At 42.1% G+C, this 24,449-nt stretch overlaps 2 protein-coding genes across 2 annotated transcripts in view; one reads left to right on the top strand and one right to left on the bottom strand.

The window, feature by feature from the left end:
* The window catches only part of trpa1b (transient receptor potential cation channel, subfamily A, member 1b), a 156,586-nt gene that overhangs the window by 92,129 nt on the left and 40,008 nt on the right, over positions 1-24,449 (bottom strand). Inside the window, exon 2 of the mRNA XM_034706822.1 lies at positions 4,155-4,230. Coding sequence (XP_034562713.1) covers positions 4,155-4,230 — 76 coding nt within the window. The remainder of the gene's footprint in view (positions 1-4,154; positions 4,231-24,449) is intronic.
* The window catches only part of kcnb2 (potassium voltage-gated channel subfamily B member 2), a 98,841-nt gene that overhangs the window by 35,812 nt on the left and 38,580 nt on the right, over positions 1-24,449 (top strand). The window lies entirely within an intron of this gene.

Below are 24,449 nucleotides of genomic sequence, written 5' to 3'. Positions count from 1 at the left end.
CCTTATCTCAGTGGTTCTCAAAGTGGGTTCCTGGGACCCCTGGGGGTCCGCGAACCATAGCATGGGGGTCTGTGAAATAATTAGAATACATTTCTAATAAATTATAAAATTGTGCTGTCATTACAAAACAGCATATACTCCATTGTTATGATACCATTTAGTGGCTCAAAGAGATATGTGAGTCTTGCTACTGTTAATTGTCTGAAAGTGTTTAAGATCAATTATTTGAAAAGTATAAATGCTGTCATGTTGAGTCCACAAGGAATGAAATGACCCTCTGTTTGCAAGTATACAAGTGGTATTTACTTGATTCAAATTGAAGTGTTATCTGTTTATCACTATGGTACAGGTCTGAAGTATTTACATTGATACGTTTTACAATACAAATAGTTCCAAGGGCATCTAAGAGTGTAAATGGTAGTAAGCATGTGCTTAATCTGTGTTACAATTATGAGGGGGTCCTTGGACAACTTTCTCACCTGTAAGGAGTCCCTGGCTCCAAAAAGTTTGAGAACCCCTGCTCTACACCAAGCAGAGATTCCAGGTCTGCAGTTTTTCCTGCAGAATTGGGATACTGTTTGGGTGCTGCTGTGTGTACAGTAGATACAGTATTTGTGTTAGCGGGTTGATGTCAAGTAAGTGTATAGTAAAAATCTTTAGACTACTTTCTTAAACCACAAATTTTTGTTAACGGTGCCAACGCCTGCAGCTGATGCCAACAACTCCAAACTCGAAATTGGGGTTCAGATTAAGTTTGAGCTCTAAATTAGCTGGTCTTTGGAATTGTATAGTTTTTTTTAGAGTTGAAGTCCTCCAGTATTTCAAAGGAAACCTCTCTTTTGTGTGGATTTTTTGTTTTCTTTTTTAGTTTTGTGCCTACAGGCATAACATCATTAACACTCAGATCCACTGCGTATCTCCTAAGACCTCTCACAACTCGGCGAACTGCATGGAATAAAGCACAACCGATCTCTCAGCTGTAATAGTTTTCTGTCCTGGCAGAGCCAGGTGCATTGGATGGGTGATTTGTTATCATGATTATGTTAAATCAGTCACTTGTGTTTGGGGTGGAAGGGCGGTCTTCAGTGGAAGAAAATTGGCAAATGAGTTCATATAAATTCTGTCAAACATGCAACACAGTGGAATAATCCATTAGGTAAAGGCCTGTGTGGCAAAGGGCTGCACACTCTGAGTTGGCTCCTATAGCTGGCATTAGTTAGATATCCTGCTGCCGAGGAGAGGTGGGGGGATAATTACAGGATGAGGGCTGTTTTATGCCATATTTTCCTCCGCACAGAAACCATTATTCTGTTTCATTTGTCATATGAGGCGTGCAGGACAGCCCCTTGATTAATGGGGGTTTTATGTCCATGTGCACATCTCCTTCTTTTCCCTCCTTACATTCTTGTCTTCATTTCATTTCTCTTGTTTCTGTATTTCCTCACTCCATTTCTCCATGCTTGTTTGGTTTAACAGAAACACCAGGAAATGTAGTGAAGGATGAGTCATTTCCTCTTTTTTTGATGACACATAATGGGCATTGATGTTTAAAGAATTTGATCTAGGGTGGGAGTGAGCAGATGGCTGTCAGTCACCTTGCATGCACAAGATAGATATGTTTGGTTTGATGTATAGGCTGGTAAATGATCTGTTATGCCCCATTTTAGACTTCAGTGTAATTAATCAGTGTAATTCGACATTTTGGGAACACCATAGCGCCCAAGGTTTGGAAAATTCAGATGCATTTATCAGGTGAATCCATACTCCCCTTTCCAATTTATTTTCAAAGAGGAAAAAGTTTCAGTTCTTTCAAAGTCTGGTCATCAACTTTGTTGTTTTGTAGAAGAACCCCCTCTGGAGAGGTAACATTGGCTGCTATTCCTTGACCCTCCCTCTGACCTCCCATCTCCAGGGGGATGAAGAGATGGTGACAGTAATTAGCCACCCTGTTGAGATTGGGGTGACATTAGCCTGAGTCTAATTTAACGCAAGGTAGTTATATGACACAGTGACACACCTGAAGGGTTTCATCACAGGATAAAAGGACGTGAGAGGAATTCTGTGGGTTCTGCCCATCGGCTGCTTTTAATGAAAGCATCGATTAAATCTTATGACGACACAGTTTCTGAGGTCCAGCGCTGTTAGCAATCTAAATGAGAGGTTGAGAGATGTAATGGGGTTCAATGTGAACAGAGACATTAAAGAACACTCCCCAATCCACCTCCCATCAAACCACAGGATGCTCAGAGACGCAGCATCCTTTCTGTGGTTGTTTTTAAATGGGTGATAAATTTGTGTGATGTGTGTTCGGTGGACTTGCTAATGGTCAAGAGGCCCTGCAGTGATCTCCTGCTACAATTGAATGTTGTAATTTGCTGCATGAAAGCCGTCATTAGTGTGAGCAGCTGAGGGATACTTGGCTGTTGATTACAGGAAGCTGTCGGAACGCTCCTTTCAATAGGAAAAAACACACAAAGCATGTGCACCATGTGCTCATCAGGTCATCATCATGCGGGATTATCACATTACACAAGCAAACACATGATCAGAAGCTCGCTTACAATAAAGAAACAGCTTGCAAAGATGATGTTTGAGTACATAGCGGGGCTCGACCTCATCTCAGCAGTGTGTCCCAGGAAATATTGACTTTATTACTGCGCCACTGACGGCTCCACCCACTGATAACCATCGGCTGCATCAGCCGCTGGTCTCAAGCACGTCTCACTTCATTAACAAGGCCATTATCACTGACGATGCTTATCAGGATGGGGAGGACACTGAGCATGGACGTGCGTGTGTGTGTATGTGGCGGTCTATAGGGGGAAATTATTTTTGTGACTGTCAAGGACTTGATGACTTTCCTCCTGTCCACATGCGACACGTCTAGTGTGTGTGTATGTGTGTGTGTGTGTGTGTGTTTGTGTGTGTGTGTGGTCTCCTCACTGTGTGACATATAGGATCTGCCAGCCCATTCACCACGCAGCGCAGCAGGTTTGACACTGCATGAAAGGATCTGTTAACAGAGACAAAGAGTTCGTCCGTGTCCCATGATGAGACCCATTTCAAGAAGTTACAGAAGCAAGCCATCATCATAACCCCGCACCATTGTCCATCCCCGCTGCAATTTGTAGATCCAGTCTAGTAGCCGGCACCAGCGCGTGACTCAGTAAAAGCCAATTATGATTTATCCATGGCTTTTGCCATGTGCAAATGATTCATGCCCCTACTTTATCCAAACCCAAACAGCGTGCATAGAGTCTGGCACACTCTCTTTAACTGCCTGCATTCATAAATCTCACTCTGAATAAGTATCGATTTGCTTTTATGGTTGAACTTCACATTGTTTACATCCTACAGTTTAGCACCAGCATCATCCCCTTAGTGTGCCACGTCATACACTGGCAGGGACACACATTTTTGTAGCTTTGCATGTTTTAAAGCTTTCTCATTTGATCGTCTTTTTAAATCAAAGTGTTCAGATTGTGCATAATGCAATGTTAGACTATACAACCCATACATAATGCATCATCCCTGCATTATACAGCGTGCTGTGGCTGGCCAGAATGTTTTTGTGGACATTAATGATACACTCTGCTGCTAATTGTTGGATATCGGAGCCTCCCTAAAGTCTGTTATGGGAAATAGAGATGGTAAAAGCTCTTAGAGATCCCTGCCATCACCGGGGAAAGCTTTCTCACCACATGCAGCCCTTCTCACTCGCCCATATAACTTTGCGATGTGTTGTTGGAAGAGATACACACAAGAGAGCTGCATAATGGGTTAGAAGGAATTCATTTATTACCATGCTGTGCTTATATACACTGCTCCATTATTACCTTGAAATGCATTTCCTCATTTATCCCTATAAAGTAGGTTAAAGTCTACTTTAATCTACTTATGCTCCCGAAGATATATTTATTTCATTTGTTACTTTTCATATTCTCTTCCTGAGTCCATTTTGTTGCACCAAAACAAATTCCACGTACTGTGTGTAAACCTACTTTACCAGAAACCTTGATTCTTAAATGGAGTGATTCATTCTGCAACACTGGAAGGGTGATATTGTTCCTTTTTGTGAGGACACTTCCAGGATAAAATGTAGACAACAATGTTGACACTTAGTTTTTGTGTTTGCACTAGACGCTCAGACTCACTGTTTGAGGCAGATGCAGCGAAGCGTGGTGTCTCCGGGTTCGTTGCGTCTTCCATGTGCACTCCCAGGATGCCCTCCTGGTAAAGACAACAATGACAGTTAATAAGAGGATGGCTGTTGGCGTCCAGCCGACCTGTTACATTATTGAGGCTTAACATAAAGTGACATCCAACATGTGCACACGGGGAAGGAAGGTTGCCGAAACATTCACATAGTTTAGAAGATATAACCGAAACACACATTTATTATTATTATACATGCACACACAGACAGATAGAGCACATCTCTGTTCATGTATCTACGTGCACATACTGTATGCTTGTGCATTATGGACAGGGTAAAACATTTACAGTTAGGATCAAGAACCCTTTCTGTGATATGACATCAGCTGGCACTGCATCGCCTTTTCCACCTTCTCAACAGACAATGGTGCAGCACATCCATAATTCATAACATCATTACACATGTACTGAATGATACTCACTCTGATTTCTCTTTTCAGTGTGTGTGTGTGTGTGTGTGTGTGTGTGTGTGTGTGTGTGTGTGTGTGTGTGTGTGTGTGTGTGTGTGTGCGTGTGTGTGTGTGTGTGTGTGTGTGAGTGTGTATGAGGGAGAGTTGGGTCATGTTTAACAAGCACCATGGTCAGAGTTGCTGTACAACCTGTCTGAGTCAGTGTTGCATGTTCGCTAAGCGCTTGGCTGAGGTTAATCTAGTTAAATGGGATTGCACCACACGGTGTGTGTATGACTGTGTGTGTGTAGGTGTGTGTGTGTGAGTGTGTGTGCTCTGGAAGTGTCTGTTTCATCACGGCTCGGTATAAAACCTCTCTAAGAAATAAGAAGAGATATGAGAACGGGCTAAATTGTTCTGACAAGGAAAACCAAGCAGAACAGAGGCTCACTTATAAATGTTGAATATGCAGAAACAGAGCTTCAGACACGAGGGTAGCTTTGACGTAATAATTGGTTTATTTCAGAAAATACCGCCAAGAGGGGGCAAGTGAAGCCTAATTGTTTACACGTAGAAAATCAGGCTTAAACTGTGTTTCTGGTTTATTTCAGAAGCCGTTTAAGAACAACAATTAACCTTTAAAGTGTGTAATTAGGTGCTTTTTAGCTTTCACGGCACAACAAAGGAGCTGGTCTTGTTTAATGGCAGCTGCTCTGTCCATTTAAAGGTCTGTAAACTCCAGTGCAACAAAACCTCAGATGTGACTGTCTCCAATTTTAGCACCAAACACCTCTGAAGGAGACTGAGCTTTGGTGTCCTGTGAGCATCCCCAGCAGCAGAAGCTTTGCTTTGTTGGTAAGCGGCAAAGCACTTTTTGGCACCAACTTTGACATTGTACCACTTCTTGTAGATTTGTGAAATGCTTCAGCTCAGTGACCTGAAAGTGTCAGTGCTGCTCTGACAGTCTGTCACCTAATAAACATTCTCTCATGACAAGTAGCCTAAAGTAAGACGTGTGAACTATAAGCAGCACATAAAGTTCACTTCTGCAACAGCCACCTCTGTTTCACTTTCAACACCCTGACTCCCCTTTAACAAATGAAGAAACGCTGACCTGTGTATTTTTATCACAGACAGGGGTCCTGAACTTAACCCTGTAATCTTTATGTGTTGGACTTGGTGGTGGGTTATATTTTATTAGTTTTGCAGCTCAATCTTACTGTGATTCATAAAAGGGAAAATTCATGCAGGAGGTCATATGGATGTCAAGAACAGAAGGGACATGTCCGCAGTATTACAAACGAGAGTGCTGTTCTACTTAATATTAGCACATCTGTGACTCCAGTATATCAGCAGCAGTGCAAATATTACTTTTATAATATTGTATATATATAAATATATATATATATATATATATATATATATATAGAGAGAGAGAGAGAGAGAGAGAGAGAGAGAGAGAGAGAGAGCGAGAGAGAGAGAGAGAGAGAGAGAGAGAGAGATTGCCTCATGTAAGAGAGAAAAAATAGTTTCAGAAGCAGCTGTAATTTGTTCCACATGTGATGTGTTTTTTTTTCTTTGGGGTAGAGCAGAAAAAGGTACATGTGAGGGAAGATTCATTTTGACCTTTATGAATGCCAGAACAAAAATCCATCTGCTTCCTCTTGAACTTCAGACCTGTCTCTCATTGTTTCCCTGCCTCTCTCTTTCCTTTCCCATGCCTTGGAACTCATCCTACACAACCCTAATCTCGTGTTCCAATGGGGGATTAGCCCAAAATTCAGACTGTCCTTAAATCCTGGCATCGCTGCCTACCCTCTGCAGGCAGAACTACGCACATTATATCCCAAGATTAGGATGTGTCCTGCATGCTTTATTACCACAGCCCAAACCCAATTCAATTTAGGAACAATTGCAGCACTAATTGCATTCTAATAGCTGTTGCATCACTGGCTTGTTGGCGTAGTCGCTTAAGATGTCTTGGTGTGTTTTTCCTGAAAGCTTCCCCACCCGCATAACAAGAAAGGATTGTACCCAAAGTTTGAGTGGATAGAGAAAGGCCCACTTGGATTGAATTACATCGCCATTACTGACCACTCAACAGAGGAGACTGTGGCTCCCCTCCTCTACCCCAAACACCACACACAGCAGCATCTAGGTTATGAAAGTCTAGATGATAGGCACTCTATTTCATCCACTTTCCGGAGACAGAGGTTGCAGACAGATCAACTAGGAAACACACATCAAGCTGCCAAAGTCTGCTGTTGGGACTTGAAATTCTCTAATGTAACATAAAGGCAGACCTGCGGGAAACATTGCATTGGAAAGTATTGAGGTTGAAATCATATCTGAACTTAATTGCCCTTTAGGAAGTTATCAGGAAGCAGATCTGTGGCTCACGATTTATTGATTTTGGTGGACAGTGGTTGCTTTTATTGGGGTTCATGTGGCATCCGTCAGTCAATACAACCTCAACGACTTACAAGCATAGATGACATGAAAGATGTACGACTTGACAGTTCTCCCAAGTGAAGCCAAAACATTTGGGGCTCCCTCTTTTGACTAGTTGTGATGAAGGTCATAAAGCCTGCCTCCTCCATGTTATCAGATAGTACATGAGTGGAACTATAAAGATGGTACACGAGTGGAACTATAAAAATCAAGTTACATAATGACTGACGGTGGGTAATGTCTGATCTCCTGCTACTGTTATTTTAGGGGTCACAGACTGAAAGATTGGGGACCCTTGCTCAAGATAAGGGTAGAGAAGGAATGGCAAGAAAAACGTTACGAAAACTAGGTTCAGAGACATTGAATTTTCATTAACCATGAGTATCTACATCTAGTAAGCTCCGGGCCAAAGGATCTATCACCCTTTTATCCGTTAATTAAATGTAGCATAGCGCAGCTCAGCTGATCACATCTAAGCATCCAATTGGATGTCTAAACTGCGTCAGCCTGCCCTCTCTTGCTGTTTCCCCTGCAAACCACCTTGAACCCTCCTCCACCCCAACTCCTCCTTTCTGCTGTGTCTGATTTTACCAGTGTCATGTGTATTGACTGATGCTCGCTCTGTTCTGTACCCCGGGGTCTTTGCTGCTGCTCTCCCTGCCTTGACTTTTCATGTATGCACATGAAAGAGAGGGGAGTTGTGCTCTCCCCACCTCAGGCTTTGGCATTCCACATAAGCATGTGGAAGGGCAGGGAGCTCCCAGAACGGAGCCATACCACCAAATACAACTTATCACATGCAAATAATTAATTCTCCTGCTGAGAGTGGTCCTGACTGAAATGAGTGTTTTGGTTAGCAGAGGAGACAGGACTAAAACAGACGCTCCACCAGCAGGTTCGACTGCACAAACTCTGCTTCCTGACACATCACCATCACAGCAGTTCAGCCCCTGATATCAGTGGTTATTAGTCACTATTTAAAACACTTTTTATTGTGAGTCTAGAGAAATATGATTATATTGCAAATCATTCAAATGTTAAGACTTGGAGAGTGATGGTGAATTTCCTGCAGTCCTTGTTTTTATTTAAACTATCTCACAACTCGTTGCACACACCGTTTTTAATTCAACCCCTGAATCATGCTAAGTATGGTGTAATTTACTCATTCAAGACTTATCATAATACTCCTTTCAATGGGATCCAATCATATTTCATCAGCAGAGAGAAGTGCCTTCATTCTGCAGATCTCACTCTGTCGTATCTGGCCCCGGCTCTTGTCCTGGATTAGTGCCTTTCTGCTGAGATGACATTGCCTCACAGGTCGAATCCTCCAGAAGAATTGAGGTCAATTGACAAATAACAAAGGCGTCAATGGTGTCCACTGATAAGGCTAGTTACCATGGTGACAGAATGTAATGGCCATTGAGCTTTGCTGTTGTGGTAATGAGTGGGATTGTGATGAGATTACATCAGATGGGTGCGACTCTGTTAAAGGGACAAGGTGGTATAGGAGAAGCGGGACACCCAGGATGCATTGATCTGATGATTTGAGGCTCAGGAACATGAATTTATCTGAGGGAGTGAAACTCTGATGACGCAGACGTTCATGTGCAGTGGAGTCCTTGAACACATTAATGGGATAAACTAAAACAATGTTATCACACACCTCTGCTAGTTTTACTAAATGTTATTAGACTAGTTTATAATTCTAAGAACATTTTCATGAGCCAGTGTTTCGCTTTATGTACATAAAGTTAGAAAATTCAGTGCTGCTAAGATCATCTCAAAGACAAGCACCATGGGCTTCATTAAACCATGGTGTTCAACATTTAAGCAAATGAGGGTTGATGTTTAAAAGCTAAAGATTATGTTTATTCACTGCTAGGATAAGCCAATATTGGGTTTAACTGTCTTTTTCTACTTATAATAAGGAAGATATTTAAAAGTGAGCAGATAAAAGGGTTTAATTTTGAGAGATAAAAGTCAAGGTTCTGCTTTGAATTCCGAAACTGATTTGGGCACTTTAGATACATATTTTAATTTATTTTTCAAGTTATATTTTTAGGCATTTCTTGCCTTTATTGATGGAGAGCTGAAGAGAGACAGGAGACATGGGAAGCAGAGAGTGGGTGAAGACACGCAGCAAATGATTATGGCCAGAAGCCGAACCAGCAACAACTGCAACAAGGCCCACAGCCTCTTTGCATGGGACCTTGAACCGCGAGGACAACTGGATCCATCTTTTAAACAGCTTTTAAATAACTACAACGAAAATATGCAACAGAAAATACCAAAAAAAGTAAATACACTCATACAAGATGTACAAAAAAGTAACTTTCAGCTTATCTTGGTTTATTTTGAAGGACTTTTATTGTGTAGATTTTTTGACCACTAGTAGCACTTTGGAGAAGGGGTCCCCAAACAGCCAGAAACAACCCCAAAATAATGATGCCAGAAACCTGTGACCCAATGTCCCTCGAGGTGGTTATGCATTTCTCACATGCACTCATAGGCCAACCAAAACTGAAAAAATAGATGCTCACGTTAATCTGGCATGTTCACCTCAGGGGTCATGTGGCAACAAAGAAAAGTAACACTTAGCTGACAGCTATTTCAGACTGACAGCTAAATTCCACCAGATCCATGTCCAGTCTGTCTCCTCGAGTTGATTGATTTCAATTCCAGTCAATGTGTTTCCTATCACTGGCTCTGCTATGTTGCGTTCAGGTCTGGCAATCCAGAGTCCTCCACAGCAGACAAGCAAGATTTTTATGATTGCTGGATGTCGGCAAAATAAATAAAACATCCGGTTGATTTTCAGAATAAAAGACTCTCTGTCGTCATCAGATCGTATTTCACTTAACTACAACAACAAACCGTTATGATGAGCGGAGCCAGGCCCGGAGTCAACAGGTCAGAGGTTTTCAGAGGACCATAAAGACAACATGGATGAAGAGAGGGTCATCATGGAGGGGGATTCAGTTTGATATCCTCATGACTGTAACTGTCCGATGGTCCTGCTCATAACCACAGCAGAGCGGAGACGGGCTCAACACAGATCTGGTAGAAGTTTGGCGTTATTCAATCAACAGTTTGTGGAGGTCACAGTCACATGAAAAACACTCTTAAAAAAAGAAGGCTGCTGAGAAGAAAAATTGATGTAAACAATGGAGGATTTAAACTGCATCAACAGCAAGCAATGCAAATACATTATGAGGAGCATGTTTTTCAGCCCAAGGACGTAGGCATGTCTTCTTATCATTTATTTAGAGCTTTCATTTAAAACTGTTTTGCTCTCATTGTCAGAGCAAACAAAGCATCCTGGGCATCTCCGTGCTCGCCCGTTCCTCTGCCTCATGAACTGAGCCTCCTACTTTCCCTCTGAAGTGATTTATTCATTAATTAGCTGCAGCAGTGCACTTCAGAGCCACAGCTTGTTAGCTGCTCTGCCAGAATATCATCTATTCTGAGTTTGCTGGCGCCGCTGACCCTCTGCTCGCCACGCAGATGATTGTTTGCTCCTCACTCGGAGTTACACATTGTTCTGCTCAGTCGGGTCAGGAAGGAGACACACTTGTTGCATTGGTTATATAAGTGCTGGTTTTGGAGAATGAATATTTGATTGGGGCGCTTAATGCAGAGTGAGCGCTCAGATGAGGAGGCGGTCAGTGGGCGGAGAGCAGCGAGCGGCATCTCTGTCCAGGGGCTGGCAGGGAGCCAACACAGAGGAGAGCTTTTACTGTACCCACTCCTCTGCTCTTCTATCTACTCACCAGTGTTCTTTCCCTCTCCCCTATCCCTCTTCTCACCTTCATTCCTCCACCTGTCATCTTTCTTTGCACTTTAGCTGTCAGTTTTCACTCTTCCTTGCCTTTTGAATCCTCTTTAGTGCTGATTTTCATCTTCGTTACCTGCTCTGAAAAACTCTGGCACAGTCAACACAAAGTCCAGGGGCATTTGAGTGTTTTCCAAAACATTGAAAGATTTTGACTGAAGAGGGAGTGAATCTGAAGTGGGATGTGTTTTTGTGTACGTCTGCACATGGCTGGGCAAGTGCTCATATTTATGTATTTGACTGCATGTGCATCACAGCACAGGAGAGACATGGGGGTGGTTCAGTCACATGTATGAATAGTGAGGGAGACACATGTCAGCTAAGGTTGTAAATGAGTAAGCTGAAGCCTAATTACAATACTATGTAAATGAGAGGAGTTATGTAAACATGGGCAACATAATGCAGCAATGAAAGTGATGCAAGAACTCCATTGATAGTAATAAAAAGGTTTCAGGCTGCAGTGGAGTTGGAGAGAAACCTAATTTAAATCTGAAGTTAGAACTGGGAAAAGCTTTCCTCTGTAAATATCTTTTGATGCTGTTTAAATCCAGCTCAAATCATAGAGGGGTGAACCATGCAGAGAAGGAAAATGAGCCTCGGGGCCACGTTCACTTATAGAATACTAAGTAACTCCTCACCTTGTACTGACAGAACGCCTCAAACTTCCTCTAGTTTTCAGAGATACAAGCTGAACCTGCATCATCAACGTGATTATTCTTCAAAAAACAATAAATAAGTGGGAGAAATGATTGTTTCAGTAAGTTTTTGAATACTGAAGGCATCAACTTTGGCTTTTTAGCATCTTTGTCCATTTACAGAGTGCCTCTCACTCTCTTAGCAAAGTTGTCCCCTGGCACTCTGTGTCCCTCAGTGGTGACTGTTCAGTCTTTTTCTAAAACGCTTCATAATTGCGTTAGTTCCTCCTCTGTACGGACGTCTGTTGTTGTTGGCAGAGTTGATATCAGATGTCTCTAGCCTCCTTGATTTTGATTGGTTGGTCTGAGAGTGTGGACGGAGGGACCTGGGTTCGAACCCAGGCCTTACCACTGAGAAACGACCAACTCTCCGTAGCCACCCCTCTGACATTGACGAGTGCGGTGCTGTGAATTAATGAGTTGATTCTCAACAACTTAAACAGTATCAGTAAAAGTTGTCCTATGAAATCCTCGATAGAAACCACAACAGGACTGTTCATTGAGCACCTTTTGTGTGGTCTAAGGTAAATAGTTTTATAAGGGGCCAAATTAATCACTAAATTTGAATAATTTATTTTGGAGAGGAAGAAAATAAGTAAAACATCTCAAGCTAACATCCGCAATTATTAGCTTCTTTCAGGTTTAATTAAAACATTCATATTAACTGTGTATGAATGAAAGAATCTGAGTGTCATTTAAAACTTTGTTACTGGTGTTATTGTGGCTTATGTTGAATTGTGGCCTTAGTTATTCCTGTAGGACTAAGACTGAAGCTGCAGCCAATTAGAAGACAGCGGCGCGTCAAAGTCTGGCTGCTTTAGATGTGATAGATGATTGCACCATACATTTTCTTGGCTACAAAGGATACATTGAGAGCATCCTTCATGGCCCTACACATCCAATGATTCTTTGCGCACCAATTTAGTTCAGACAAGGCAGCCGAGTAATACACTAAAATATTAGCACTTAGTTTCAACTCAATGGCGGGTTATACAAACATTGAAAAAGGCAGGCGCAGTGAAACCCGTTATTATCTCTAGAATGATGGTGGTTAAGTTATATGGTGTGAGCTAGTTACCCTGCTCTGGACCTGTTGCACAGTGACAGGGGCGGTGGAGGGGCACAGGTGGAGACTACTGGGCTTGGAGTGTTGTGTGCATCACTGTTGAGAAGGTGGAGTGACTCAGGCTGAAGACTACCAGGTGGAAAAAAACTCCGATCTTAAAATAGATGAGAGTGAATTTCCTCATCAGGGTTGTTTAACTCAAATAAAACATTAGTTTTAGTCATTTTAATGCAAATTTGTTGAGTCAGCATGAAAACACTTAGTGTGAATAATTTCTGGCAGTAGTTAAAATTCAGTCATATTTATTTTTCAGAGTCCCACCGTTATTTTTACTTCACTTTTTAAACTATTTTATGACACGTCTCACCTCAAAGTCTAAACTTACACTCCGTACTCTTCCCAATGACCTGCACACAAAGGGTTGTTTAAAAAAAGCTGGAGTCAGACTGGTGAGGTTTCTGCTGCAGCTGGTGCTCCACCAGACAAGCGAGGTACAGCCGTAAATTATGTGACTCCCTTGCCCTCATCTCTCACCTTCCACTGTGGACACAGTCGGACGATTGGACCGGCCACTGTGTCACAGTGCGATGATTGCACCACCACTGTGTCACACCTCTCTCTCTTTCTCTCTCTCCAGCCTCCAGCCTCTCCCTGCTCTGTTCATCTCTGTGTTATTTTCTTGAGGTTACAGCCTTTGAGGACAGGGTGCAGCTGTGTGCTGCTGGCACCTTCTCAGCTCCCTGTTCTCTCCTGACTCGCCCGCCTTCCCCATGGGGGAGGTCGTGTAGAAAAAGACGGTTTGGCTCACCAGTCTAATGCCTCCCTAATTGTCCCTCCCTCGTGGGCGAATGTGGGTAAGAGAATGATAGGGGAGCAGAGAGGAGGGAGGTTTGAGAGGGGGGAGTAGAAGGATACAAGGGTCGGCCTAATGATAGCACAAGGAGAGCCAGGTATTCTTCCTATCGGCAACAGTCAGACGGTGCATTCAGGCTCCAAGTGTTGACTGTTAAGCTGGACGACACGTCTTTACATCCTCCCATTTTAAAAAATGAAGCCAAAATCCCTGCACAATGCAGCCGATGAATTGCACTCATGGGGTTTCTGGTGACAGCTGGAAGAGACCTGGCATTGATGTTGTGCGCACAGTGTACAGCGTAACAGCTTCCTGCTGCAGTTTAAGGAAGAGATTCATGGTAATGTGTTTGTTTCTCCTCTCCTCTGCTAATCTGAGGCACACAGCACCACAGGAGTGACATTTGTCAACAGAGTTGTCAATCACAGTGTTATACCTCCTTTTATTTCAGCAATAAGTCATTCAAATGAAACTTCACAGACTTTAGTTTACCGTGATGGCAGAAACTGTGATTTCATGTATTTTGACTTTAATGTTCAACCCTCTGTGACCTGTGCTGCCGACAGTCAGAAAGGGGAGCGCTTAATCTTTTGGCTTCACTTTTGGGGAGCTGTCATGTTGTCCCTTTTATACAATCTATGGGTCTAAAAGCATCAGCCATGGTCACAAAGACCTTCACTGAGCCGACGGCAGACGGCCAGATGGGGAGTCAGCACAACAACGGATAATCGTACAAAGACAGGAAAGACGTAAGAGAAGAGAGAGGGAGGACGGTAAAGAGGGGAGGAGAAAAACATGACAGATGGCAAAAGGTCAACAGCATGAACGCTTACATGGATTTATGCTTTTCACTCCACAGTATCTGTTGTTGTGTTCCTCCGACATGTCTTCAACTATCCATTTTTGGTGTGAAGGTGTTTACCTCAACACGACTGATGTGCGGGCGAAAGCTCCGATGTGACCTCCTAAATCTCCAGATTTATTAAAGCCGGCTAGAAAGGACGCAGGTGTTTGCCTTATTTCCCCAGACTTATGAGACACTTTATTGGAGAATTCTTTTGACATTTAGTTGGATTTGTGGTTGTGAGTTCCCACCGGGTAAAATGTGCTGTGGCATTTAGCCGTTGCCATGGTCGTGCACCTACTGCAGGCCAGAGTGAGTTCTTGACAGCAGCGTGTGTGTGTGTGTGTGTGAGAGAGAGAGAGAGAGAGAGAGAGAGAGAGAGAGAGAGAGAGAGAGAGAGTCTGCATAAGTCTAGGTTATTCCTGTGTTGAAAGCAGAACTGCACACAAACTATTTGAGATGTGTAAAATCAGTTTTCAGGAGTTTAACATTGAAGTTTGTGTAAAAGTGACGCTCCTCCTTCGCCCTTTGTTCTGTGCCATGAAATGCTCCCACCTCCTGCATAAATAAGAAAATTAACATAAAGATAAGGAAGTCAAATGACTTTCTGATATCCTAATTAGGAGTGATTGATACTCTGCATCATTGTTATTAATTTTGTTGCGAAGGGATCATTATGTAAATTAAAAGAGCCGCATTTCATTAAAATTAACTGTCAGCGTGAGAGCACAGACTCATTAAGTGGAACCGCAAAGGTTTCTTGTGAATGATTTTTCTGAAGCCCTCACTCCAAAATCGAGTTATTCTTAGCTTCGGTAGCTCTGGGCAACTGTTGCCATGCATACATATCCGTAGATACGCTTGGTGGCGTGGCTTTTTTTCAGCAGTGGGGAGTCACAGTGGTGAGGAGGGGGATTGGTGAAATGAGCCCAGGGGACCATCGATTTCCGTAGAGTGGGATATATGGCCGTTTGTTTCCACAGTAGGTTGTGAAACCACGAAACGTCTATTGATATGGTCTCTGGATGTAATAATGTGCATAAATGAGAACCTTTCCTTGTGTTTTCCTCATCTGCATGCATGAGTGTGTCTGCACATGTGAGTACATAAAGCAGTGGCTTAGCTGTTCCTCCTGGCCTGGTGTGGGCAGATGTTTGTGGAAAGCTTCCCAGTAAAGAAAGCCTTCCCTATAAACATGTCAGCGATACCTTAAGCTTCTTATAGACTTATATATGTCATAACTGTGTTTGACCTGCACGGCTTTCATTTACTTTTGTTCGTCAGCTATGTAAAGCTCTATCAGCTCCGTGGCTCTTACATTTCCATGAGAGGGAAACGCAGACACAGTAGTTGCAGTTTGAAGAGGGAATTAGTGATGAGTGGATGTAAGAGAAGCAGTGTGTAATAAGCTCCTTGGTATGTTTATGTTTCCTGAAATAGAGCGTGGTTAAGATTACCGTGTTCGATCTGAAGCTGAACACAAGACGCAACATGTCAGGAATCTGACATGACCGCTCTTCTGTCAAATATCGCTTCAAATTTCAGAAACCATTTGGGTAAAAAATGTATTAGTAGGCCTGTCCCAGTGTTTTTTTTTATTGCAATTAGTCCAAATTTTAATATTTAATCCTGATTAATTTTCTTTTTCTACTGCATGTTTAAATTCCATTATGTTGCATTTGAAAACAATTCTTAAGTCCATAGAAACACTGTAAATCAGTTCTTAACGTGGTCTTGATTTGTGCATCAAATGAATGGGATGAAGTGTTCTTTATGATCTTGACTCTTAGATTAATATTCACTTAAAATCTGCACTGCTCCACCAGTATGCTCTGAAACCATGACTTAGAGACAGGAGACAACTACAGAGTATTTGTTCTGTCAAATACAGGGTTTATTTTGATTTATTATAATGGATAACACTGTAACACATTCAGAAATATGCAGGAGTGCATGCGCATAATGTCCAATCAGTGTTGTTACAAGTTCTCTTGATTACTCACTAATGTCCAGTGATTCCTTGTTAGTGTTACAGCATGTGCACTTTTCAGGAGTTCCACTTTGGTTGCTGTCTCTGTTTCATGCAGGGCCTGTATCAGTGAAACTAATGTTCCCCGTGATGGTCGGGCACATGACATGGCAACCTGAGAATGTCCTTTGGATCAGAGTCTTCCACATCATGACTAGCCTGCAGTTAGTTTCCACTTAATTGAATTAGTGAATTGCACGCTCCATAACATTGCTCTGTAGCTTTAGTGATGTGTTGCCTGCTGACATCAGTCTGATGAGCTGCACCTGTGTGCTTAGCTCATAGATGGTAGCTCAAACTTGAAATAGTTTTAACTGCATTTGACACAAAGTCTTGTCAACTGAGCCGTCTAAGTGAAATGTGCCGTTTAAAAGAGCAGTGTTGTCATTTTCCATCATGGCGGCAGCAAGAGAAGGGAGACAAAGCAGTGGCATAACTATGGTGTGCTTAAATGGTAATAAAGTAATATGTTATTTCCGCACCTTAATCATATCTCATTACTGCTGACAGCCCTGGTGATTTAGAGTTTGATGCAAAGAAGACTGGACTTGGCTGAAGACCTTGAAGACATTTCTCTTCTCATCTGAAAGGTTTCTTTACTCCATGAAGAAGGTGAAGAGAGAAACTCAGTGAGCTTCTTAGATGTGGTCTGAACGTCAAATACCAACCAGTTTTCGGCTAGCTAAAATACAGTAATGACATAAACTTATTTTAGGGGTGAAAGTAAGATGTACATGATTATTGTGTAGTGAAGGCATTTCTTCACTACAAAGTTATTTTCCAGTCGCAAAGACATAAATTAAACATATTTTATTTTTCGTACAAAATCACACATATGGCACTTTATAGGCTGCCTTAATTGTAACGTTAAGTTTCAGAGATATCATAAAGAAAGCTGTTGTAAACAAAAGACTGTATGAGCTGGTGCTTTTGCGATGCAGCTCTGACTATGACGAATGCTGATGTAGTGGATTAACGCCTGACAAACTGCAGCAGGAGTGACTGACTGTCATTCAATGCGTCATAAGTTTGCATCCCTCTTTGTACGTTTTTTGTTGGTGACTGTGATGGACTGAAATCCAATCTTTTATGCAGCTACATACATACGAGATGAGACATCAATGAGTATGAATATATGTTGAATCTGGTCTAGATGTTTAATCAACGGCTATAAACAGACGTTGAAAAAGCTTTTCACGGTGGCTATAGGTGTCTTTCTGAAATGATTTGTCAAGGTACAATGTGCCCTGGATGGTTCTCAGGCTCAGAATCAAAGATCCGTTTTGGATCAGACACGATGCATCTTTGAGTACTTCAACAAAGTCCAGTGTTTTTTTTAATCCCCGTGACCTGGATGACTGAGAGCTTGCACAGACATTTTATTCATACTGCCGTCACTTTGAGTTTGAACTATAGTTTCTAGCATCTGAGTGAAATTCCAGCACAAACCTTAAACGATCGTTATGGTATGTAGTCTAAAACTTCTCGCCTGGATGCCTCTGCTCCTGTAAGTGCAAATCGATGTTGGACTCGTTGACTTCCTACATGTCACTTACATAAGAGCGTACTCTGCAGCCTGAAGTGTGCTTGACCTGCTATCTTCAAAGTAAAAGGCAGGAAGATTATATCTTTCTTCCGTCTTCCCCTCTTGCTCTATTCCGATGACAACTCGCTCAGTTGAAACCATAATACTGTGATTAAGAAGAGAAAGATGATGTGGAGCGTGTTTCCTGTGTAAGCCTCAGTAAACTTGTCTAAAGACATTCAGATTAGGGTTAAGGTGCTTTTTTGGTTGGTTGCTATCTCTCAATAACTTGCTTGGTCTTGATGGATGAAAGCTGTATCGGCTACTCTCTCTAATGTTCAATGGCCATTGGTGATCACAAATGAGAAAGGGAGGAGAGGAGAGCGTGTGTGTTAGTGTGTTAGCCTCAGCGAAAAAGGTTAGGACAACAGATTGAATTTCCCCCGCTTTGCTTCATCTATACATGGATTTATCCCATGCAAGCCTTAAGCTGGCATTCTTACCTCATTAATTCTGGTCTGGAAGTGTATGTGTTTGTGTGTGTGTTTGTGTGTTTGTGTGTGTCCCTGCGCTTGCTGATATCATGATGTTCCCGTTCCTCCTTCACTTCAGAGCACAGGAGCAGCGATAGATGAAAGGTGATGGTGTGGGAAGTGAAGGGAACTTGTCTCTGTCAACTTTTAAACTTATTGACTGGATTCTAATCAATTTAATTATTTATCTTTCGATTTCATGGAGTGTGAGCTGAGATAAGACTGAATGCTGCTTGAATTACAAACCTGGAAGTGAGGCGAGGAGGATCTCATTTCTTGTCTTCCTGTTTCTCTGAAAAAGTACCAAAATAAAAAACTATCTTGTAATCAGAAAGAGTGAGGAGATGTTGTTTGTACTGAAATATCTGAAAGGGAGCCATTGTCTCTCCCCACAAAGAAAAAACATTCAGCTAATTAAAGTCTCAAGGGATACTACACGGACGTTCAGCAACTGGCAGAAGCTGCATTCGCCCCTTAATTGAATCACATACATGAGAGGCTGTGATGTAGGAGTGTGAAAGCTGTGTTAAAGTGGAGAAAAATGCTGGGTGTGACTGTTTATTAGATCGTGAACTTTTCGAATTAAGGAGATTTTAGACAAAACGAGAGAGAGGCGGGAGGATTTACCGAACTTTTTGTTGTGCAAAAATAAACCTGCTTTCTGGTGGCAAAGTAAAGAGCTGAAAAATGTACACTTAAACAGATGTGAGTGCTCGGGTCTGAGTCTTTATAAATCAGCTAAATGTCATGGCAAACTCGGCGATGTCTGCAGAAAACTGTAGCCTAGCTTGTGTGCTGTTGCTCCCCGCAGTTTTCTCATTTAGGGGGCTATTGTTGCTAGTATGATTACTAGTGACCTGTAACTCAAACAACACCTCTTCAAAAATACTTAATTATCCCTGTAAGGTACCATTGGCAGTGGCTAGTGCTAGCAAGTTTGCAGCTTTTAGCTTGTGAGCAGTACCCTCTCCCTGCCAGGGGCGTGTCAGGACTTTTTTGACTGGGGTGGCCCAACTGGTGGCCATATATCTTTCCCCCTCCCCCCACCCTTTCTGTCTGCACTAATCATGTCTAATCTAACCACTAACTTTAAAAAGTCACACTAAAAAGTAAATGTTTGTCCAAAGTCACAATTTAGAGTACTCAAGCACCCAAACATTGCAGAGTACAAGTTTTTGACAGTTGAACAGCGTGGAGGAGTTTTCTTGTAATTTCTGAGGAACTGATTCTTCTCCAACACACCTGTCTTATAAAACAGACGGTATTGATCTACGATTTAAAGTACCAATAAATAAATAAATAAAGTGCAGCATTTAAATGCAAAGAAAGCCTCAGGAGGCCAATTGAAATCAACGGGGGCCCATGCCACCCCTAGCCCCTCTGGATGGGCCCCTGCTCCCCTACATTACCAAACTTCAAGACACTGCTAGGACCAGACTCTAAAGCACAACCAAACTTTATGAAGACAATCTATAACCATCCCTTCCTTTTATTGGACGTTAAACTCCTCTGTCTCATACCCTTTATTTGCTCCTGGTGTTTCGGCCTCGCTGCCATAGCTACTGTCGTTTTTCTTTAACTGTAGCTTTCTCTGCCCAGATGTTCTCCCTTTCTCTTCACCTCTAGACTGTTCTTGACTCACCTGAAGAAACCCGACCAGCACAGATTGACATCCTAATCTTTCTTACATTTCCATATTGCTGACTGTCTCTTCTTAATCACTACCCTGCAGCCATGTCCCTGACAAAACGACCTACTCCAACCTCCTTCTTTGTCATGTTCTCTCTGGCTCGAGGGTTAATTTCACCTCTGAATTACTCTACTACCGACCGTCTTCCATTTTTCTATAACTGTCACAGGCTGGGCCTCCACAGGCGAAGGTTTTGTGCGAAGGAGAGTCGACCTCACTCTTCACACCTTTCTCTGCAGGAGCATATCCACGAGCTGCAACCTGTATTGTGTTCTTAAAGACGGGAAAGCCACCAGGATTATTTTCTCTTTTTGTTGAACACCTACGCTCTGCTTAAGATACGCCTCTGCTGCTTTTTCACACTTCTTCAAAAGTGGTGTTTGAAACTGAATTGTTTTTTTCCTCAGTAGAAACTAATGTTAAACTACTTTATGTTTCAAACTGGCTCTGACGAGCTTATCATCATAAAACAAGACAGTTTTATGAAGCATTTTATGCAAATATAGCTGGCATGAAGAGTCATAGCAATGTCTGCTCATTCTATTAATATAGCTGGATAGGTCTGTATAATTTATAACCTATGGCTTCAGATTCAAGCAGACACAACACAGTGCCAAATGAAGATATATATGTATGTACGTTACGCTATGTAAAGCATAACGATCTCTTAGTGGAAACATAAGAACACTTACAGTGCTTTGTTTTACAGTATGGTGCTTCATGAGTTAATACAGGTCCAGAGAAATGCAGCTGATAAAATCATAACCTTGGGAGTCACTAAACTTGATGCTACACATCTGCATTCATGACTCTTCTCACTTGTGCTATGATCGTCTTGCGCTGGGGTTTGAGGGTCTATCCATCTGCAGTAAAATTAACAAAACCTGTGAAGGTAACAGGTCATGGCTTTGTGCTCAGATATCTAAGGCTGCATGAAGCTGTAGTTCTCAATTAAGTTAGAGTAAAAGGACTCTGTAAAAGACAACAAACCACGTCAATGCCAGCTCCTGTAAAGCTCGGAGCAGCTACTCACAGGGAACAAAGATCACATACGAACGCTGTACATTACCGAGGCTGATGCAAGGTGAGCGATACTGTTGCCTTATTTTTCTTAGTGAAGCTTTGGATATTAAACTCAAAATCCCACGATATATATTTGAACAGCTTGTGTAAGGAGGGCTTTGTTTTTCAAGCTCTGCAATACACAGGGTACGGTGAAATATATTGCAATATCAGGATATATTTCACCATTCATCACTTCCTGCTTCATGATCCTATTGACTTGCTGTCTCATTGATGTTAGTTCACTGGAAAGACGGACTCAAAAAGTAGGATTTCAACTCTGCTCTCAGGAAGTTATGAATTGAAATATAACACAACATGAACAATATGATCGATGGAGTGTAAGTGACCAAACTGACGATAGAGCAGAATCGAACCGGCAACCCCTGCAACGAGGACTATAGCCTCTGTATGCGGGGCGCTCAGACCGCTAGGCCACCAGCGCCCCGAGAGGAACCAGTTCTTATGGTGTAACTCTGACTGTACAATCTGTCATTCCCTCACTGTTACCTGCAGAGACAAAAACTCATGACATATTTACCAGGAGTAGAGAGAAAGGTCTTCCTCTTGTTTATTGAAATCCATGTTGCATGGATAGAAATACAAAATCACTCAAATGGTCAGCAAAGGTTTGATTTACATGTGAGAAACACTGACAGTGACTGTAACTCCACCTTTTGCTGTAGCTAGTTGGGTAACTACTCATTTCCAAATTTCATAACGGCGTTACTGCTACAAAGATTTTAAAGGACTTGTTATTCATTTCTTTACGCCAACTTTATAAGATTAAACCGTCAACTCAGAGGACGAGGCTACATTTGTATCAGCACCGTAGCATCCTGGGAACTTCCTGCCTGTCTATCAATGTCAGCAGGTTTATGTAACAGTTGGGTAACCTGTGAACCCTGTGTTGGGATTATGTTAACATAGTTATCACACACTGAATTAATGCTGCAGCCAGTAAGTTATCCTGTATAGGCTGAGTTAGCAGATCTCCTGATTTATGTCCACATTAGAAGAGAGTTACAAGTAATTCCTACAACACCCAAGTAAACTACCTATCTCTACTTTACTCAATTACTTGACCTCATATGCCAGCATTGGCCGGCAGATTTGGCAAAAGTCTAAATATTTAGCTGCATCATATTCCAGCCAACTCCAGCAGTCTCAGCAGTGTGGCTGAAACTCTGTCTCCTCCATACTTCCCATCCCTCTCCCTCCACTCTTCTGGTGATTTTCTTCTCTTTATGTCTGACTTTTACCCGTCTTTTGGCCGGGAAGCAGTGGTATTAAACACAAACTAGCAAGAAAGATAATACGTCAACTGTACATGGCTCCTTTAAAACTATGACACGCTCAAGCAGGTGCTTATGAAACGTTGATGCTGTAGCAGCAAGTAAGGAGATGGAGGATCACTAACAAAACCACAGTATCACGAGGTGAAAGTATGTGACATGATCTCTTGAGACAGTATTTTAGTTGGTGCGAGCAGGCCCGGAGTCGGTCAATCATGCATCGTGGCCAACAGGCCAGTTATAATGTCAATCTGCAGATCAGCTTTGAGTCTGCTGCTTTCAGAAATGTAAGTAGCTAAACACTGCTGAGACCAGAGGCAGGGGACATGGATAGGAGTATGGAATCAGAAAGAAGAAACGCATACATTACTTAAACAAATAACTAACTATTTTTATAATGCAGTTACTCATTAATGTTTTGATAGTAGTTACAAGTTGTTGCAACTAATTACTAATTTTCAGTAGTGTGCCTGACATTGAAGAACCCAACAGGATCTTGAACCACTGAGGATCAATACAGTATCATTTAAGGTAAAACTGTGATACACATGGTATCGATATTTTCTGAAACCCTTAGACAACTTTGTTCCAACTTTGGTGAGATAAAAAATGTTCAACAGTCTGTTCCAGCTCATGCGTAAAGATTCATGAGTTGGACTGATGGAGTGTGTTTCAGTGGGATCTTTGAAGATTGAAGGGGAAGGAAGGAGTCGTCAGGTCACGTGTATTTTTTGTCCGCTCCATGAAACAGCTCCTTAAAAATATTTTTCCTTTCATTAAACTGATGAATAAAAAATGTTGTGTTTTGTGGAAAGAGGTAAGGTTTGATGAGAGAGGACGACTGGGCTTAATGGGCCAAGCCAAATGGAAGACAGATTCAGCACCCGTGAGTGGATGGATCAGCGAGCGTGGCCGAAAGACACCTCGAACTAGAGCTGACTTATGTAACTTCTTCACCAATCAGCTGATATATAAAAAAGTAGCTACATGAAGAAAATCATCCAACCTTACATCCACATAGAGTAGAGTACCTCATATTCACTTACAGCCTGTCTGCACCAGGATATAGGAAAAGGAAGCAGAAAAGTGAGCATAAAAAGAAGTATGAGTGTCAGAGCCGATCTTTCTGTTACTTGCTCATCCTTACAAGCTGTAATGGTCGACTCCAGCTTCCAGTTCATGAGGTACAATGGGTTATATTGCTCTACTATAGATGCTATACATCTTCCTGCACCGGGGCCTGCAAAAGCCTTTAACCATGGACACCTCATTAAAGGCGTAGACGAAGAGAAAGAAAAATCATAGCAGAGAAGACAAGATTATAGCTCCACAAACTACCACACACACTTCCTCATACTCACGGGTATACACCTACACACTCACAAGCTTCAGAATTAAATCACAGTACTTAAAGTTAGTTGGAGGAATTGAAAGTGGTGATGTCAGCTCCATGTTACACTGCGAGACGTCAGGGGAGGTCAGGGGTTTCCTAGCTGGTAATTGAATGCCTTTGATAAATATATTACACACGGCAGGTGCCTTTTTGACATTACTGGAACGAGAGAAATGAGCTCTCTGAGGTAGTTGTGTCATTTTGCAGCACCGCTATTTCAAAAAGCACATCAAGAGAATTGCTTCTCGGACCATTCCTAGGAAACACTTTGGAGTTTTCTCCAATAAAATCATCTCTCTCAGACCAAAATGTGGAAAACTCGATACACCCACTTTGTCATTGTCCCTGGAATAGCTGTGGCAGAATCGATTGTGGTATTCTTCTCTTTTTGGCAAGGAGCGCTGGCCTCTCGTTCTGGAGGACACAGCACTCAAATAGTGTTTCCCCAAAATACACCAGCCTTCAGCCTCTGGCCAGAAGTCCAATAAAGATATCATTCCTGGGTTATGATAGAAGATCAATCAATCAATCAATCAATCTTTATTTGTATAGCGCCAGATCACAACAAACATTA

This window comes from Notolabrus celidotus, chromosome 17, assembly GCF_009762535.1.
Source record: "Notolabrus celidotus isolate fNotCel1 chromosome 17, fNotCel1.pri, whole genome shotgun sequence".
Lineage (NCBI taxonomy): Eukaryota > Metazoa > Chordata > Actinopteri > Labriformes > Labridae > Notolabrus > Notolabrus celidotus.
This window is presented reverse-complemented; position numbering and strand designations above follow the sequence as displayed.